Source organism: Culex pipiens, chromosome 3 (genome assembly GCF_016801865.2).
Source record: "Culex pipiens pallens isolate TS chromosome 3, TS_CPP_V2, whole genome shotgun sequence".
Classification (NCBI taxonomy): domain Eukaryota; kingdom Metazoa; phylum Arthropoda; class Insecta; order Diptera; family Culicidae; genus Culex; species Culex pipiens.
Genome location: NC_068939.1, coordinates 67,520,755 through 67,538,763, shown reverse-complemented (window position 1 = coordinate 67,538,763; position 18,009 = coordinate 67,520,755). Strand labels below are relative to the sequence as shown.

At 41.2% G+C, this 18,009-nt stretch overlaps 2 protein-coding genes across 2 annotated transcripts; one reads left to right on the top strand and one right to left on the bottom strand.

Moving 5' to 3' along the window:
- Window positions 1–206: 206 nt before the first annotated feature.
- LOC120420906 (uncharacterized) lies at window positions 207–4,592 on the top strand. The gene is made up of 4 exons (XM_052710588.1): window positions 207–373; window positions 554–1,072; window positions 3,827–3,981; window positions 4,050–4,592. The coding sequence occupies exons 1-4, from the start codon at window positions 301–303 to the stop codon at window positions 4,527–4,529; spliced, it is 1,227 nt and encodes a 408-aa protein (XP_052566548.1). The 5' UTR covers window positions 207–300; the 3' UTR covers window positions 4,530–4,592.
- A 2,142-nt stretch (window positions 4,593–6,734) lies between these two features.
- Window positions 6,735–8,619, bottom strand: LOC120420922 (uncharacterized). Its single transcript, XM_039584050.2, has 2 exons — window positions 7,860–8,619; window positions 6,735–7,627 (listed from the first exon to the last, which is right to left on the bottom strand). The coding sequence occupies exons 1-2, from the start codon at window positions 8,275–8,277 to the stop codon at window positions 7,086–7,088; spliced, it is 960 nt and encodes a 319-aa protein (XP_039439984.1). The 5' UTR covers window positions 8,278–8,619; the 3' UTR covers window positions 6,735–7,085.
- Between the last annotated feature and the right edge of the window lie 9,390 nt (window positions 8,620–18,009).

Here is an 18,009-nt window from a genome sequence, read left to right as displayed (position 1 = left end):
ATTTCTTATTCCTGATTTTCTGTTCTTTGTTTGCTCCCTACCATTTCCCTTTTGCTCCCTAAGACTGGTAGCAACGCGAAGTTTTATTATTGTTTCAAATTGCGAGCAGTTTTAAATTTTTAGAACTGGCGGAAATGAAACTAGAACACGATGCTCGCAATGCGCTGCTTCAAATAAATATTTGAAAGTGTGTGTGTGTGTGTGAGGATACGACATCAATCAAAAACTCAGTTGTCAAACCCTGTCAAACCTAATTACGAGCAGTACCTACGTGAAAGACGAGAAGACGCTGAAATTAAAATGTTTTGTGACTTTGTGCTTGAAGATTTGATCGATGATTCGGAAATGGAAGTGGCGTTGTTGGAATTAGAAGGTAAAAATGACTTTTATTTAGAAGTTAGATTCAGCTCAACTTATGTGAAATCAAGTGAAAGTGTGTGCCTACACACTTTCACTTGACAGCAACAAAAAGTATCTTCAGTGGGGATGATATTGGGTGGGGATAGAGATTAAGTCAAATTTCTCAGATTTTATATTTTTACGTCTATTACAGGGGAGGCATTTACACGCAATCATCGAGGAAAACGTAGCTTTGTCCGGAGAAATTTTGTAGAAGAACATCAAAAACTGATGGAGGACTATTTTGTCCTAAATCCTAGATATGATGATACGAAATTTGTGCGTCGATTCCGGATGTCGAAGGAAATGTTCTTGAAGATAGTCGACGATCTGCAGGACGACGAATTCTTCAAACAAAAAGTAGATGCTCTAGGGAAATCCGGATTAAGCACAATACAAAAATGCACCGCAGCCGTAAGACTTCTCGCCTACGGTATATCTGCAGATGCGGTCGACGAATATATTAAAATTGGCGAGTCCACGGCTTTATTTTATCTCAAAAAGTTTTGCTCGGCAATTACAAATCTTTACGGAGAACATTTTCTTCGGTATCCGAATCAGGAAGACATAACGAGGCTGTTGAATGAAAATGCAAATCGTGGCTTCCCAGGCATGCTCGGGAGCATCGATTGCATGCATTGGCAATGGGCGAATTGCCCTACTGCGTATAAAGGTGAGTATGAGTTAAATGAATCATTGTTATGGGCCAATACGCAGCTCCAAAGGAGTGGGGTTTAGAAACAGCGTTCAACTTGGGTCATTCAGGAATACAGTCAGAGCCGTAGCCAGATCTTCGAAATAGCCAACAGCTCTCCTCCATATTTGAAGAGCTCACCGGGTAGCCGATCTTTGCCAGTAGCCTGATCTCCTTCTGCACCGTCTCCAGATCAGGTGCCGGGAACTATTGGTCAGCTACGGTCGGCCCAAGTTGAGCTTCAAAGCCGTTGAGGTGCTCCTTGAAGAACTGCTGCCATCTATTCAACACCTCGCCTTTGCCCATGAGAAGGTTTCAACCTGCGTCCCGACACGTGTTGGCTTGCAGCATAGCCTTTGTGAGCACAATTTCGTAGAACTTCCGCGTCTTGTTTTGTCGGAACAGCTGGTCTCTTTCGGTGCGATCACGATCCTCCAGCTGGCGTTTGTTTACCTTGAAGACCGAAAAACTATGTGCTATGAGTCTGCAACTTCAACTATCGGGCTAACATTCCTCCCTTTTGTTGAACTGCAGGCTTCTTGGGAGGGCGTCGATAAAGGCTTATAAAGTCTGGGTCTTCAGGGGTTAAACAGTGAACGGATGGTTGGCTCCCACTGATCATTTTTGATTCATTGTTTTGTCGGAGTGCGAAATAACTAGGCGACTGGTTTCTAAGAAATTCAAGTACATAATGGTTTATTCAACTAGGGATACAAACAAGGTTAACTACGATCGGTCCAACTCCACAGCTTGCTAGATCCCAACACTCCTCCTCAAGCTGCGTAGGTTGGGGAACTCATCAACTTCTTCATCAGCATCTCAGTTTGATCTTCGACAGCAGCGACCATCAGCTCCGGCTTTGGTCGTCTCCCACGTTCGGCATTAGCTTCATCCGCTACAGCAACTTCTGGCCGGCATCCGACTACGCCACGTATTCGACTTGGTCCTGATGATCGTCGTCCTGGTGCTCCGAGCTCCAATTCGTCCGTGGCGTTCGGATCCCGCAGCGTCCGCTCAGCTTTGGTCCAGCTCGTCTGGCTCGGGTTGCTTACCTTGCGTCCCAGAGTGGACAAGCAAAGCACTAACGTAGTCGTTCTTCCGTGGCAGCGATTCCTCCTCCTTTTGCTGGCGTTTCGGGTAACCTTGATAAATCCTTACAGCGATCGTATGTGTACACGCGCTTTGGTCCAGCCAGAACCGTCCGTTCTGCGATCTGTCGAACGATCTATCGTCGGCCTTTTTTCTCACGAACAAAAAGGGATCCGCTTCTGACGGCAGGTACTCCAAGTTTCGCAGCACGTAAGAAAACTGCTGGTTCCAAACGCGTCCCGCCTGCTCCAGTCCGTAACAGCATTTCTCAAGAAAGTAGACATCGCCCGGTAGCATCGAGCCGGTCTCAAAACTGGCCAAGTTCTCGTTAAGGGACTGGATCTCCTCCTTGAAAGCGAGTAACCACTTCTCGGAGTACATCAGCAAACGTACGGGGCTCCCAGTGCTCCAGGAAAAGGTCAACCAGGTCCCGACATCGCAGGCCTCCTTGAGTTGTACGACAAACACTGCGCCCATCTTGCAGCTCCTTTCTGCAGTCCGGATCTCGACGTTTTCTGGCGACAACGCGTCATCAACGTCTTCCGTATCATTCCGTCCATCGCCGGAAACCTCCACCTCGAAATCGCTGGAGTCTGCCTCGATCCTCACCGCCGTCGTGTTCGCCATCGAGCACTAGAACAACGGGCACGTCATCAGCCACACATTCTTTCGGGAAGACTTCAGCAAATGGATAAAGAACGACACTTCCCTGCGAAGGTTCGGTTTCCCGAACATTCTGATGTGTCATAAAATGACAATGTCGGCTGATGGTCCACTCGTGCGTCTCCGGATCGATGGAACGAGCCGAGCGACACTTGCGCTCCGAGACTCCATTCTGCCACAGCGCTTCACGAACCGGCCACATCTTGTAGAGTCCACCGGCCATCGCCGCGGATCCAATCACCCTGTTGTTCTTGAGAATCCGGCATCCGTTCGCATCGAAGTCGACCTTGGCCCCGAAGGCAGTCAGCTTCTTCACAGAGATGATGCTGGTCTCGAACTTGGGCACGTACATCACATCGGACAGGACAACGTCGTTTCGTTTGCCCTCCGGAGACCCCCAGATCAACTTACATGAGCCAACACCCTCCGAGGTCGTCTTCTTGCCGTCCGCAAGGTAGACGTCCTACTTCACGCTCTGATCCATCGACACGAAACAATCAGGATTGACGCACATGTGGGACGTAGCCCCCGAGTCGAAGATCCAGCTCTCGATCGTCCAGCTCTTGACCGGCCATCGCCAACCTCTCGAAAATTTCTAGCATCTGCTGGACATGCTGCTGGATGTCCTCTCCATCCGAGTACTGCATCCCGCACAATCGCTTCAGCAGAGCCACCTTAGACGTCAGGGTGACCGTCTCAAAGTGGTCCCTCAGGACGTTCCAGCAGAGCTTGGCCGTCGTCGCATTCTTGATAAGAGGCAACTGGGTGTCCTCCATCAGCAGCCCGATCGTGGCCCGCACCCTCTGGTCGCCGTTATCCAGTCATTATTAAACAGACTTTACTGAAGTAACTTTTGCTCAATTTTGATGGAGAGGTAGGTGCCTACTTTCAGCTGTCCGACTCGTAGTTTCGGGGTTATTGATTTCAAATTATTCATTAAAAAAGTAACATTGAAATAAATGAGAATTTATTTACTTACAGGGCAGTACACTGGCAAAGATGGGAAAGCCACTCTTGTACTAGAAGCCGTCGCATCGTACGACACCCATATTTGGCATAGCTTTTTTGGCTGTCCTGGAAGTTTAAATGATTTGAACATTTTCGATCGTTCGCCGTTGGTGAATCATATAATAAACGTAAGTTCGAGAGAATAGTTAAAACGTTTAATTATAACAAATTGTATAAATAATTTTATCTTTTTCAGGACGATATTTTAAAATGCAATTATGAACTAAACGGCAAACAAAAAGAGAAAGCCTATTTTCTCGCCGATGGAATCTATCCAGATTGGGAAATATTTGTTAAAACCATTTCTCACCCAAATACTCCGAAGGAAAAGTTGTTTAGTAAAAAACAAGAGTCGGCGCGAAAGGACGTAGAGAGAGCATTCGGAATACTAAAAAAATGCTGGCACGTGCTTAATTATCCAGCTAGGTTCCAAGATCTCGAGACGTTGCAACTCATCATGAATGCTTGTATAATATTGCATAATATGAGGATTGAGTACAACACCGATACCGGACCAATCGAGAACGATCCGCTAAATGTGGTTGAGACAGGTCCAACCAATTTTGCTGATTATCTTCAGAAACGAATGGAGGTTCGCAATTCGCTCAATCATTCTATACTTAAACGAGATTTAATCGATCATATTTGGAACCATTTCGGGGACCAACCTAATTGATTTTTTTTTGTTTATAAGACACATTTACACGTGATGTTAAAATAAAATTCTGAATTTTTTAGAACAGACACATGATTTTCAATTAACTTTAATTTGACAGTAAGCTGTTTGTTTTTTCTTTGGAGCTGCGTGCTGACTTCAACCCTCGACACCCCCCCCCCTCCCCCCCCCAACAACCCAAGCAACCCAGTGTATGAACTGCCCACGTTTCTTCCTCCCCTGTAGATTCAGGAATGTATTTTTGTTTGAACATTGAACACTCAATCCACTTCAACGAATCATCATTGCGGTTAACTTTACGCAGCTGGCGCTTCGCCAAGATTGTCTAGCAGGTGTAGTAGCCAAACGTTGAGCTCGTTTCGCTCAACGCCAGGAACACCGACTCCATCGAAGACAAAGTTACAGAGTTCTGGAACTGGCTTGCCCAAGAAAAAGCGCCCCCGCTAGTTCGAACACCATTCCTGACGTGGGCTTTCGTGTCTTCATGTTCTTTGTGTATCCTTTGTGTATAGACAGGAATCTGCACCACTTTGGACGAACTTCATTGCAACCAGGACGGCGTGCAGTCGATGGTTCCAGCACCGGGCGGACTGCTTCAGCCCGTAGATGCTCCTTCTGCGTCTCCACGCCAGCTTCTCTGCTCCTTTCTTCTCAAATATGCAGGTTGCTTCATGTACAGCTCCTCCTCGAGTTGCCGGTTGCTTCATGTACAGTTCCTCATTGAGTTTGCCGTACAGGTAAGTCGTCTTCACGTCAAAGGATCAGCTTCTCTTTGCGCGAAGCGTGGTCTGCTTCGTTACAGGGGCAAAGACTTCGTCGTAATCTTCGCCGTACTTGTGGCAGTACCCCTGTGCCACCTGGCGCACTTTGTGCTTGAGAATTTCTCCGGCTGCGTTTCGCTTCCGCTTGTAGCCATCTCAAAAGCGTCGAATTTTTCAATCGGTTCGGACCGGTTCCTCTGCAACCTCTGCAACACCGTCCTGTTCGATGAACTTGGCATCTCTGCTGATCACGATCCGCTTGGTGTCGGGGTCCAAGAAACTGTAAGCCTTCCGCCCTTCAGCGTACCCCACGAAGACCATCTTCTCCGCCTTCATGTACAGTTTCAGGTGCTTCTCTTTCGGAACGTGCACGAATGCCTGCGAGCCGAAGGTCCGGATGTGGCTGTACGATGGCTTCTTGCTGTACCACAGCTTATGCGGAGTCTTCTCGACCGATGATGAAGGTTGTCGCTGTTTTCGCCTCTCCCCAGTACTGCTTACCAAGGCCAGAATTGGCGATCATGCATCTCATCATCTTCACAGCGTATCGGTTCTTCCGCTCCGCTTTCCCGTTCTGCTGGGGTAAGTGGAACGTCCCGCTTTCGACCAGAAACTTCTTCAACGACGATCCGGAATACTCGTATCCGCCATCCGTGCGAAAGACTCTGGGAGGACGACTGAACTGGTTATTTAACCAAGTTGAAGTACTCCCGTATCTTGGACTCGGCCTCTGACTTCGCCTTCAGCAGGTAGACCACTGTGTTCCCACTGAAATCGTCCAACAGCGCCATGAGGTACCGGTTTCCTGCCGCGTCGCAACTTCCATGGGGCTCCTTCGGGAACGGTAGGTGACCCAGCTTGCACACCCCACACGCTGAACATCGCAAGCATCGCCTTCTCCACAAACTGCTTCAAGCGGTAGAGCCCACCGTGACGCTCGCCCACCAGAATCGCTTCTTGGCCCTGCAGAATCCCGCCTCGGCCGAATTGCACTTTTAATCCAAGATCGCAAAATTTACTCATCGAGAGGAAGTTTCCTGCCAGCAACCGCAAGCAGTGTGTGTGTGTGTGTGTGTGTGTGTGTGTGTGTGTGTGTGTGTGTGTGTGTGTGTGTGTGTGTGGTCCAATCCAATACCCGCTAACCGGTAGCGAAATTATGAAAAAGTATAATTTGTATCGAACTTTGTATATGCCGAATGCTGATACAACTTATCTCAGTCCCGGGTATTAGGTGGTGATAGCCCTCGCGCTGCTTCCAACGACCCATTTCAGAATAGCAGAGATCCTAGCGGCCCAATTCCGAGGTCGTTGGGCATTGTCCGGCCCCGCCTTAACATAGAAGCAAGCTCCAGACGGATCCTTGATCTATCCCAATCCATGCAGGCAAATCAGGGATCAGCGCGTACTTAATATGAGAAGAATACAGCATGTTTTAGACCATCAATCCAAAGGTGTGAGTTCGAACCCCACCTGATTCTGTTTCGTTTTTTGGCAGGCAGAAGCCGTAACCATTAAGCCACGGAGTCGGTCTCCTGCTAGCAACCGCAAGCAATCAGCTCATATTTAGTATTCGGGCTCAGTACACCTAGAAGATCATGCCCTGAAATGCCCGCAAAATTGACCCGTTTTGTTACATCCTAATAATTACACTTGAAATGAAAGTTAGAATCAATAATTTATTTAATCATTTAAATAAGGGACCTCACTGGACTTCAACAAAGGCAATGCTAGAATGGTATCTAGTGCCTAATCTTATCTTAAAACAATATACGAAACGCATAGATGCTACCAAACATTAATTTTCGGAAAAGTTTTCTTCCTCGCTCAGCTCATTATCGATCTCGATAAACTTCTGGAAAATGTCGTCATCCGGAACAGTGGCATGGTTTACAGATTCTGGGTCGTCCTTGGGTGTTAGCATTGCGCATAGACTCTGAGTTCCATCAATTCGCGAAGAAATGTTGCTGGAATCTGTATTCAAACTGTTATTGGACACAGTTAGTTCTTGCAACACCCTTTGCTTCTCTATTATCATTATCTTCCTCGAGATCGGGTCCAAATCATCCAAACGAGTAGTGGCAATTTGGATAACATTTTTTTGTCTGAGTTCATTTTTATATTCAGTAAAAACTTTCGCCTTCACTTCGGCAGCTGACGCAATACGTTCAAGTGCTTCAGCTCGTCGCAGTTCCAAGGCATGAATGTTGCTGGCGTTGTTTGAGAGGAATTTCGACTTATCACGTCCGCATGGACGACCAGTTGGACTCTCGGCGTAAGAATTTGCGGCGGACGGACTAGCAGTAGAGGTACTCGCAGCGGAGGTACTAGCAGCTCCCACTGTAAATAAATAAAAAAATAATTATCAGGATTGCTGATTTAAAGATTGTATTGTGATTGTTAAATTTGCACTCCAAATTGAGTCCTGAAAGCAGGAACATAACCTCCCTTCGTAAATATCGCTCAGTACCAACTTGCCGGATTTTTTTTTCGAAAAAGATCCGGCAGCAAGTTTATACTACTTTGCCGAAAAGGGAGGTTATGTCAATTCTTGCAGTAGTCAATGTCTTACCGCTATTTCCAAGATCAACACTGAATTTCGGGCAGAAGCTTAAAACGTCGTAACACGCAAGAAATCGAAACTCTTTGCCTTCATCCTGCTTAAAAATAACTGCCGCTTTGTCGAGTTTATCCTCATCCGTCGTCCCACTTTGGTTCTTATTTTGGAGATTAGTCATTATCCCGCAAAACTTTGAGACCGCGCGGCTTACGACACCCCATCGTTGGCGAAGACCGTCAGGAGTTCGGGTCTCGAACCCACCGTGTTCTTTGACCGAGCTCCAAAATGAATCTTTTGTTTGGTCCGTGCCCTTGATCGGATCTTCTGAAACAGCAATCCACGATTTAGCTAGTTGAAGATCATCCTGGGGGTGAAATCCAGCTCCTCGCTTCTTCCCGGAAGATTTTTTCTTACCCCCCGCATCTTCCATTTCCTAAAAATGTTTCGATAACGAATAAAAAAACTAGTTTTTATTAAAAACAGGAAAACTCACCAAAACCGAGACCAGAAACGCAGCTGCTGCTAAAAAAACAAGAATCAAAGTGAATCGAAATCAAAACTTTGTTTATCTGTCAAATGTCACTAACACACTGAAGCAAAAAATAAAACAGAGTTCTATTCCAGTTCCAAATCGTCACACGTTTGAAACAAACTCGTCGAGCAGTTTTATTTCTGATCCAAAATACTGCTCGAAAAATAAAACTGCAACTCCGCGTTGCGGGTGGTCTGTTTCAGTTCTATTTGAAAAATGAAACAGCTAGAACAAAGTAGAACCGCGTTGACCAGTCTAACATCTGTCGCTTTTATGTCCTTGTGGGGGGATCATCGATCCATCTGCATTGATGCACTATCTTTTTATTTTTCGTCTTGTCTTTCTTCTTATTTTTCATTGTTTTTTTCACCCTTACTACCAGTCTTTGCGAGGGGATACTGAGTTCGATTTGCTCTCTATCCGCATTGACCTTTTCTCAACTTTGATTTACCTTTTTATCAGTAGTTAGAACCAAAGCCGGGGATTGGGTAGGGAGCATCAGGGCTGTGGCCAGTATGCTGTAATGGCGGAGACTGGATGTGGATAGTGGAAGACCAGAACTACGTCACAAGAGGGAAATAGTTTATTGATTATACAATTCTAAAGGATTGTCTAATTACTACATCTATTGACCTCTTTCAGTTTCCAGCTGTCTGCCGCGCCCTTTTAGGCCCCCAACAGGGTGCGAGACCTGTTTTTCAGCTTTGTCAGACTTTTTTCGGAGTTTTGAAGGTTACTGTCGGAAGGAGATCCTCATCTCGTGAGTGATTTTGCTTGTTCGCGTCCAACCACCCCCTTTTGGCCCTTCATACGGCAGTAATTTGAAGATGCTCCCTTTAAGTCTGAGCCACTGTAATTCTAGGCAACCGCTACATAGGTCATCCTTGTGGCCCTGTTGATTATCACATCAAATCAAATCAAAAATATAAATTTGTTAATTCCATCATACAAAATCATTTGAAAATTAGTTCAAATTTTCGTCCAAACGCGTTCAAATTCAGGATCAGTACAGTTCAGACTTTATTTTCCGAAGGCCTTGAGGATATTCACTTCGAATAATCGAATCTTCTTTTGATTTTCGAACTCAAAATAGATTTTGAATTTGTTTGCCAAAGGTTTTATCCTTCCTCTGCTCAATTTATTCTCCCGTGTACCAGTAAACTCATACACCGTTTGAATTAGTCAGCTGTTGAAAGGTACCCCATACCCGAGCAGGGGTAAATAACACGGGAATACCAAATTTTGGTATTACTTGGGCAAATAACAGCGACCAAAATGTGCCCTTGGTTGCCCAGTAATAGATGGTAAAATACCATGAAATCATACCAAAATCTTGTATGTGTAAGGGCACAACAATACCAAACCATGTTATTCCAAGGGTAAAATAATACCTCAAAATAAAACCATTTCAGTACCAAGTTGAGGTCTTCTGGATTTTTGAACATTGCTTGAATACCAAAACTTGGTATTGCCATGGTTTTATTTTCAGGTATTCCCGCGCTCTTGGAAAATCATATTCTGGTATTCCTGTGGTCTTTCACATACATGGTTTTGGTATGATTTCATGGTATTTTACCATCTATTACTGGGCAACCAAGAGCACATTATGGTCGCTGGTATTTGGACAAGAAATACCAACATTTGGTAATTTCATACCATTTTTAGTGCAGCAGTTGCAGTTAGTGAAAAAACGGAAATTATTCATATGCATCAGCCAAATCTACTCACCTGATGATTCCATGTTGTTATTAGTGATATTCTTCACCACACCGAATGCATTTGTCATTGATGAACGGCCTGTGCTTGAAGTTCTTGAAGCTTCTGAAAAATAACAAGATTGAAAAATAAGTATTATTAAAATAAAAATGAATTGAAATTCACCAAAATTCATTTATCTGTCGATTGACTAGTTTTTCAAAGTATTTGGTTATCCCGACTTAGAGATATTTCAACTTTTTTGAAAAAAATATTAGTGGGTATATCACACTAATTTTTAAAATCATCTTTAACATTTTTGGGTTTCAAGTCATTTTAGCGCAAAATTAATCAACTCGTAAATTTTTTCAACAAATTTCCCATAGTTTCAGAGAAAATTGATGAAACCTTTCAATATTCAAATAATACCAAAATATGCCATCCTGACTTAGAAAATTTTCCACAATTTCAAGTCATTTCTGTAGGGGGTATATCAAAAATGTTTAAAATCAAGTTTGAAATTTCCGGTTTTGAATGAAAGCATTCGCTTTGAGACATGATTTTAGCGCAAAATTAATTATTTTGTCAAAACTGGTCAAATTTTTCCCATAGTTGCAGAGGAATTTGATAAAATACTGTAATAGGGGAAATAAACCCATTTTAAGCCTAATAAGCGGTCTTGTTTGAATGATGCTGGATAATCTGGAGTGTTCCTTGAAATTCAGTAAAACCAAGTACACCAACGAGTAGAGCAACTTTTTGTGAACATTTCTGTTTATTTTCACTTTTATTAAAAGTTATGCTATTCCTTTTACAAGCATTTAAAAAAAATATTTCAAAAACGCATTCTAATCAGTCATGTGCATTGGGCCACGCCCATTTTTGTATTTTCAGCTTAGTTCTTTTTTTCTTCCAACGCTCGTTTGGGTCTGCTTCGTGCTGCCAAAATTGATGAAATTTTGAGCGAACACTCACAAAAAGTAGCATTTATAGAGAAAGTTTCCTGGCAACACCACAAGCGCTGCTGGTGGTGTTGGTGGCCACCCTTTGTTCTTTATTTGCCTTCGCTTCTCGCTCGGTTTTCTTCAGCCTTCGATTAGAATGGATGGTCGAAATTGAAACGTCAAAAGACTTAGCGCGTTTGTTTTTTTGATGGCGCTTGCTAATTATTTACATGTTTCGGGATTATTTTTCAAGTGAGTGACTAAGTAACGGTCAAAAGAACATGTAGCCGGTAGTTGGAAGCAATTTTATATCTTAAGCGCTTTGAAATCGTTAGCGCAAGTGAAAAGATATTGATGGCGACTTTCGTTAAGCAGTTAACCTCTGATCTTGCGTGTGGATGTGTGTGCCACCAAAATGATGAGAAATGGTCTCGCAAAATAGAAATTATGATCAAAAGTGCATTAAATTTGATCTTTTTGGCCAATAAATGGCATACATTTGCGTGCTTACTCGAGGCGGTGCTGTTGCTGGTAAGTTTATAGCCTAAATAGTATTTTTGGAGCTTTAATCGAGCATCAAACTCTCCATATGACGAAGATAGGTGTTTGATTAGAAAGGGTATATTTCCCCTACCAAAAGAATACCAAAATGTGCCATCCTTACTTAGAATATTTTCCACAATTACAAGTCATTTCTATAGGGGGTATATCAAAAATGTTTAAAATCAAGTTTGAAATTTCCGGTTTTGGATGAAAGCATTCGCTTTGAGACATGATTTTAGCGCAAAATTAATTATTTTGTCAAAACTGGTCAAATTTTTCCCATAGTTGCAGAGGAATTTGATAAAATACTGTAATACCAAAAGAATACCAAAATGTGGTGTTCGATCATTGACAAATTCTGCAATTTTGCAATATCAAAACAAAACCTTAAATTTGTATGATACCACAATTTGCTCTTGCATAATCTTTAAGACAAATTTTAAAGGGTCCAGGAATACCAAAATTTGGTATTGATACCAGAGAAAGGTATTATTACGCATTTCCCTTGTTATTTACCCATGCTCGGGATATCTCAGCTTAGGATAATTACTGCACTGATGTTTTTGCCAAAACGATCCAATAAATGAAATGAAATGAATTTGTTTGTTTGTTTTTTTATTAATTAGTAGCTTAAGGGAAACCCTTTTTGATTGCTACTTTCGTATTTGTCGCAGTAATACAACTTCACTTAAAAACTATTCCAAAACGCGGCCAAAATCGCGGTGATGCAAAATTGAAAAAACGCATTTTGTAATTAATAGGTAATCAACCACGCTGGCTCCTAAATACGGGAAAACGTTAAAAATATCATGTAAAAATATTGTAAAATCATATCACACGATTACGTGCCAAACTAAAAAAAAAACATTAAACTTGTATGCCACTTGTACAAACTGACTTTGTTTACAAATTTCTGGCCCGGTCTCGGCCTCCACCTTAGCGCCACTCCACCGCACATACGTGGATGAGGCCTCTCGAACTGCTCCAGCAGCGGCGCCACCAGCAGAAGTTGTATCGCCTCGGCCGCGCGGTGCCGTGTTGAGTTATATTTTATGTTGCTTGTGAAAATGCAATAAAAATAAACACATGCCTGAAGTGCTTTTTGATTTTTATGTGCCAAGTGCTCCAGCAGCGGCGGTCGTGTGCTGTGTTTCGACCTGCCAGCTCCACGCAAATTCCTTCGTACTGGTTTGGCCTGAAAACTCGAAAATGAAGCAACTTCCCTTAACTATTTCTTTCAACCTCAACCTCTCTTCTCAGGCGCCCAGGGTCGAAGTCCCAGGACCCAGGAGCCAAACGGCAGCGTTTTTAACTGCGCACGTAATTGCTAATATTTTATTTATTTGTTTCTCGCGAAACTTTTGCCCAGGATGATTACGCGCGTTTGAATCGACAGGCCAGCAACGAGCAGCAGCGAAGTAAAGTCGTTCAAGCACGGTCTTCTTATGTACGAAAATGCTGATAGGGGAGCCGTTCACGGAATGGAATGGTGATGATTGCAGCATACTGTGAAGAGCGTTGATTCAATCAAATTCATGTAAGATTGACTTTACATGGATATGAATTTCAGCCCACCAGTGCCTTAACACATCCACGCTGCGTCTAACAGTGGGCTTCAATGTGTGTGCTTGCTCTGTATATAACACACTCATCCGACACAACCACTTGAGCAAACATAAAGAGAAAATTTTAACAGAGCGTTTACTTCAGACAGTTGAGAAAGGGAAAATTAACTACACAAATCTATCCTATAAGAGAGTTTTAGCTGTGTTACAAAAATCATATTGCTTTTCCTAACGCTTCAAACGAGCGAATAAACAATTGAAACCAGTAACCATTGAAATTGAGTGACTTCAATTTAGCGTTAGATTTCACTAAATTGCCTGCCTCCGCGAAAGTTTTGACCATTTTTTTTACAGGCGCAGAAAAAAAGTTGGAACGATGTTTTTGATCACAAAATTACAGATTTGATCAAATCAAGTTCTGCAAAATGTTAGGATCTTCTAAACCTTCTTACAAATCACTGGAAAAAGAATCGTCCCGATTGATTGAGTAATGCCCGAGAACCAGCGAGTTGAAGTTATCGTTTCAACTTTTTGAAAAATATTGATAGTTATTTAGTGGTTTAAAGGTGTCTCTATTTAGATGAAACTTTCAGTGTAAACTAAAAAAAACTCATGTCAGATTTTACTTTTACTTCAAATTTGAGATAATTTAAAAATCAATACTTCACACACTTAACACTCAAACGCTCAGGTAGTCATTTGACCCCTATTTTTTTTCTTAGAAATCTCATAACTTTGGATAGAATTGACCAATTTGGATGCTTTCGGTTGCAAAAGATCCAGATTTGTCTATATTTTGAACTGCCAGATGGGGGACAAATGTGGTCCATTTTTACCGGAGATTTTCCGGATTCTGTTGGGGTACCTCGGCCCTCCTATATGGGTATTTGGCCAATATAATAAAAACTTTTCAACAGAAAAATTTCGGAAATGATGCAAAACTACAAGGCATCATCCTAATACATCATCCTGCAAAAATAATTGACATGGTTAAGTCCTACGGGGCAGCGGAGCCGGTTCCAGTTGGGCAACAATTGACATCAGCTCAGTGAACCGTTTCCGGATAGAACCTGTTCCGGTGCCCGAAGGTTTTCAGCATGTCATGTATCTATGCAGGATGATGTTTTAGGATGATTCCTTGAAGTTTTGCATCATTTCCGATTTAATTCTGTTGAAAAGTTTTTATTATATTGGCCAAATATCCATTTAGGAGGGCCGAGGTACCCCAACAGAATCCGGAATATCTCCGGTAAAAATGGACCACATTTGTCCTCCGTCTGACAGTTGAAAATATAGACAAATCTGGATCTTTTGCACCCGGAAGCTTCCAAATTGGTCAATTCTATCAAAAGTTATGAGATTTTTAAGAAAAAAAATAGGAGTCAAATGACTACCCGAGCGTTTGAGTGTTAATTTCCCAAAAAAATATCGTCTGGGTGAATAAGAGGGTAAAAGTTAACGGCGTTGAATGATTGTTATACAAAAAATAGTAAAACTATGATAAAAAAAATAGTAAAACTATCTAACCTAATCTAATCAGACCCTAGCGCAGAGAGTGCCTTAGGTTAGATGACGCCTAGCACTCTTCTTGTCATTTATTAACATTTGTAGTGCGCCATTGCATTGGAATGCATTGAAACATCACAAGCGTTAAAGCGGCCAGGCCTACTGCGTAAAGCCGTATCGCAGAGATGACTCGTAATTGGGTTGAGTTTGAGCACAGAGTGTTCGAACAACAACACAATTCTGAATCGACAGGGGAGGAAGAAGCGTGGGGACACACCACCATACGCTCCGAGATTCAGTTGTATTCGTTGGGAGCACCATGCTAAGAAGGTTTGGTACTCCGGGACCCTCTGGGATGGGACATTGTATTTCCACGGATACCCTGGACACTATTTGCCGTGGTTATAGCGCCACAACTCGCTCATAAAAAAAAATTAAAAAAAATTGTAAAACTATGATAAAAAACTACAATTGGACAAAAAGGAAATACTGTAGATTTACAGGCCACGAAAATCCCTAACCTTTGACCTCAGGAAGTAAGGGTGTAGGAAGCTGTTACAAAAAGATACTGGGGTTTTAAAAATATTTATTTTAACAGTAATTTGCAAAAGATATGAGGAAAAGTCAAACCAACCCTGGATCTTTATAACATACTTGGAAGTAAATGCAAACTTAGCTAAACGGATTTCATCAAGTTTTTTTTACAAATGGGAGCAATTTTAAGATGTTTAATGTTTTTTGAACCTTAAAATTCAATGCCCGTTTCCCCTAACTTCCCTTTGTCGTAGAAGGCTCAAATTTGGCATGTGTTCATACAAACGCTAAAAGTTTCATCCACAACGAAGTACCTCAATACTAGTGCGTCCATCCCGGGAATTCCCGAGACAAAATTTCCGGTTTTTTTCCAAAACCGGGAATTCCCGAATCCCGGGATTTTTTTTATAATTTGTCCCGGGAATTCCTGAAATTAAAAATAAATGGTCTGGAAATTCAGATTTGGTTGTGGCAAAATAGATGAACAGTTGAATACCTCATAATTGATGATAATTATAAAGCATTATAATTTATATTCGGCAGATATCAGCATTCATCAGCTATTTAGCCATTTTATGCACGATGTTTTGAAAGATTTTGGTTTAAACAGGAACAAAACAAAACATTTCAACAGAACACCGATTTCCAAATTTATTACTTTAAAATCTTCTTACATATTATGACTGTATTCCTGTTTTATTTTAGTTGGTAGTAACTTAAAGATAATTTGTAAAATATGTTTTTTTTGCAAAAGTTTTTTTGTGAAAGTTTGTTTGTTTGTTTGTTTATATTTATTCCGAACTTAAGACATACATCTTATCTGTTCACGTCGTGACGTAGAATGAAATGCGCTGGGAAACAATTGGTAAACAACGAAAGAAAGAACTAGACGATCAAACTGAATTAATCTAAAAACTAACCATTATTAAAAAAAAATCCTATACTCGAATCTAACAAAAAAAAAAAAATTTCATAAAATTATTTTTATTAGGTCCTTTTTGGTACTGGGACCTGGTTAGGACCGAGTCGGCTTTTGTAATTACATTTGAATTAATAATAACAGAGGATCTTGTGTGTAAATGTTAGTGGGAGGGAGCCGATTACCCGCGGCCTACTCGGGGTTAGTAGGGAAGGGATTGATGTTAAAGACAAGGCGTGGGAAGGGAAGGGGGATTGTGTAGGGGTCTTGGTTGGCTCTGCTGGCCTTTGCTTTTGTCCGAATTTAACAATTGTAGATTAGGCGGCAGTTGATTCCATTCTGCAATACCTCTGACAAAAAAGAATTGGCATAGTGAGATGATCTGAATCTTGGCAAGATGAATTTTCTTCCTCTTCGGCTTCTCATAGGAGTTATTTTTGAGGTGATGTATGGAGGGAACTGATTGACAATAAATTTATGTAAGAGTAGAACTGATCTAAGCATACCAAAACGAGAAAACGGACAACCAATTAGGATATTCTGTCTGTGAGTCACGCTTGCAAAACGATTAGTTAATTTTTTCAGAACTAGTATCAATAAGTAAATTTTGTATTTTTTAATTTTTTTATTTGAGCGGTGAATTTTTTTAACACATAATTGTTTGCAAAAATTCTATTCAAATGGCGTTTATTCGGGATTGCAAAAAATGTTGTTAAACTTGTATTTTTTTTCAGCACTTGTCGTATTTCTTGATTTCTTTTTCAAAACAACCAATGCGCCAAGAGTTTCCTATGTACATAGGACATTTTGAAAAAGTAATCGATATCTATACGATTAATGTACGAGTCATGCTCTTTTTGCATAAACTTTTATTATATAAAATATGGAATTCAAAACTAAACTAAAATTATACATTGACTGGTGTCATTTTGTTTGTTGTCGCCTCTTGTTTTTTTAAGATATTTTCAAAGAAATCTGTCATGCTTTTCTGGTCATGTCTTATAAAAAAGATATATTTATATAAGCCTTACTTAATTTGAATCACATTACAGTGTATTTGAAATCCAAAGCACAGCAAAGAACAAAATAAACTTATTTTAATTACATTTAAGCTATTTAAAAACTGTCGTTCTTGTTTAGATTGCATTGTAGATTATCACCAATTAATAAGATCTTATCTTTTTTTTGGGACATGCTAGCAACATACTCTCTTGGAGAAAGTTGAAGAGCACCTTCCAGAGCATTTGAATATGAATCCGGTTTTAGTTCACCGTGAAACGTGAATTTTATAAAAATAAAAATTCAAAAAATGGGGTTTTCCATACAAATTCCCATAGAAAATTAAATCGATTTGCGCAAAGTGAGGACCAAACCAATCGTTCCTAAACTTTGGGGAGTTGTTTAGGACCCCACAAGGAACTGAAAAAATGCTGTTCTGGAAAATTGATTATGATATTACACCCTAATGGGTCAATAGTAATTTAAAAATTACAAATGTGATTTAACGCTTTTAAAACAAAAATAATTAACAAACAGTCTTTTCATATTTGATTCCTTATTATGATACGTGCTTTATGTGTGAGTCGTTTTGTTTTTTTTTGCCTTTTTTGTTTTTCTTTCTTGAATTCAAATTAAATAGTTTGCTTTAATTTACAAAAACTTTTACTGAAAGTTTTATCAAGAGCAAGCTAGACTATACTGCCCATTTTCGCATAAGTGTCCTATGTGTAAAAGCAACAAGCTGATATGGTAACGTATTTTGTGAAAAGCACACTTTTTTTCGAGTTCTAATTTTAAAAGTAGCTCTAACCGGGTTTTTCTACCACCTCCATTTCAGCTGGCCGCGCAAAAATGGTCAATTTTGGGCGTTATTAACTACGCGGGAAAAAATCCTACAAATATGGTGCGTTCGGGATTTTTTTTC

What these genes read in the sequence shown, in the direction of transcription:
- LOC120420906 (XM_052710588.1), top strand. Translation starts at nt 301, where the DNA reads ATGTTTTGTGACTTTGTGCTTGAAGATTTGATCGATGATTCGGAAATG. An exon ending in GGCGTTGTTGGAATTAGAAG is followed by an intron (nt 374 to 553) that starts GTAAAAATGACT and finishes CGTCTATTACAG; the next exon opens with GGGAGGCATTTACACGCAAT. An exon ending in TGGTGAATCATATAATAAAC is followed by an intron (nt 3,982 to 4,049) that starts GTAAGTTCGAGA and finishes TATCTTTTTCAG; the next exon opens with GACGATATTTTAAAATGCAA.
- LOC120420922 (XM_039584050.2), bottom strand. Translation starts at nt 8,277, where the DNA reads ATGGAAGATGCGGGGGGTAAGAAAAAATCTTCCGGGAAGAAGCGAGGA. An exon ending in TGTTGATCTTGGAAATAGCG is followed by an intron (nt 7,628 to 7,859) that starts GTAAGACATTGA and finishes ATTTATTTACAG; the next exon opens with TGGGAGCTGCTAGTACCTCC.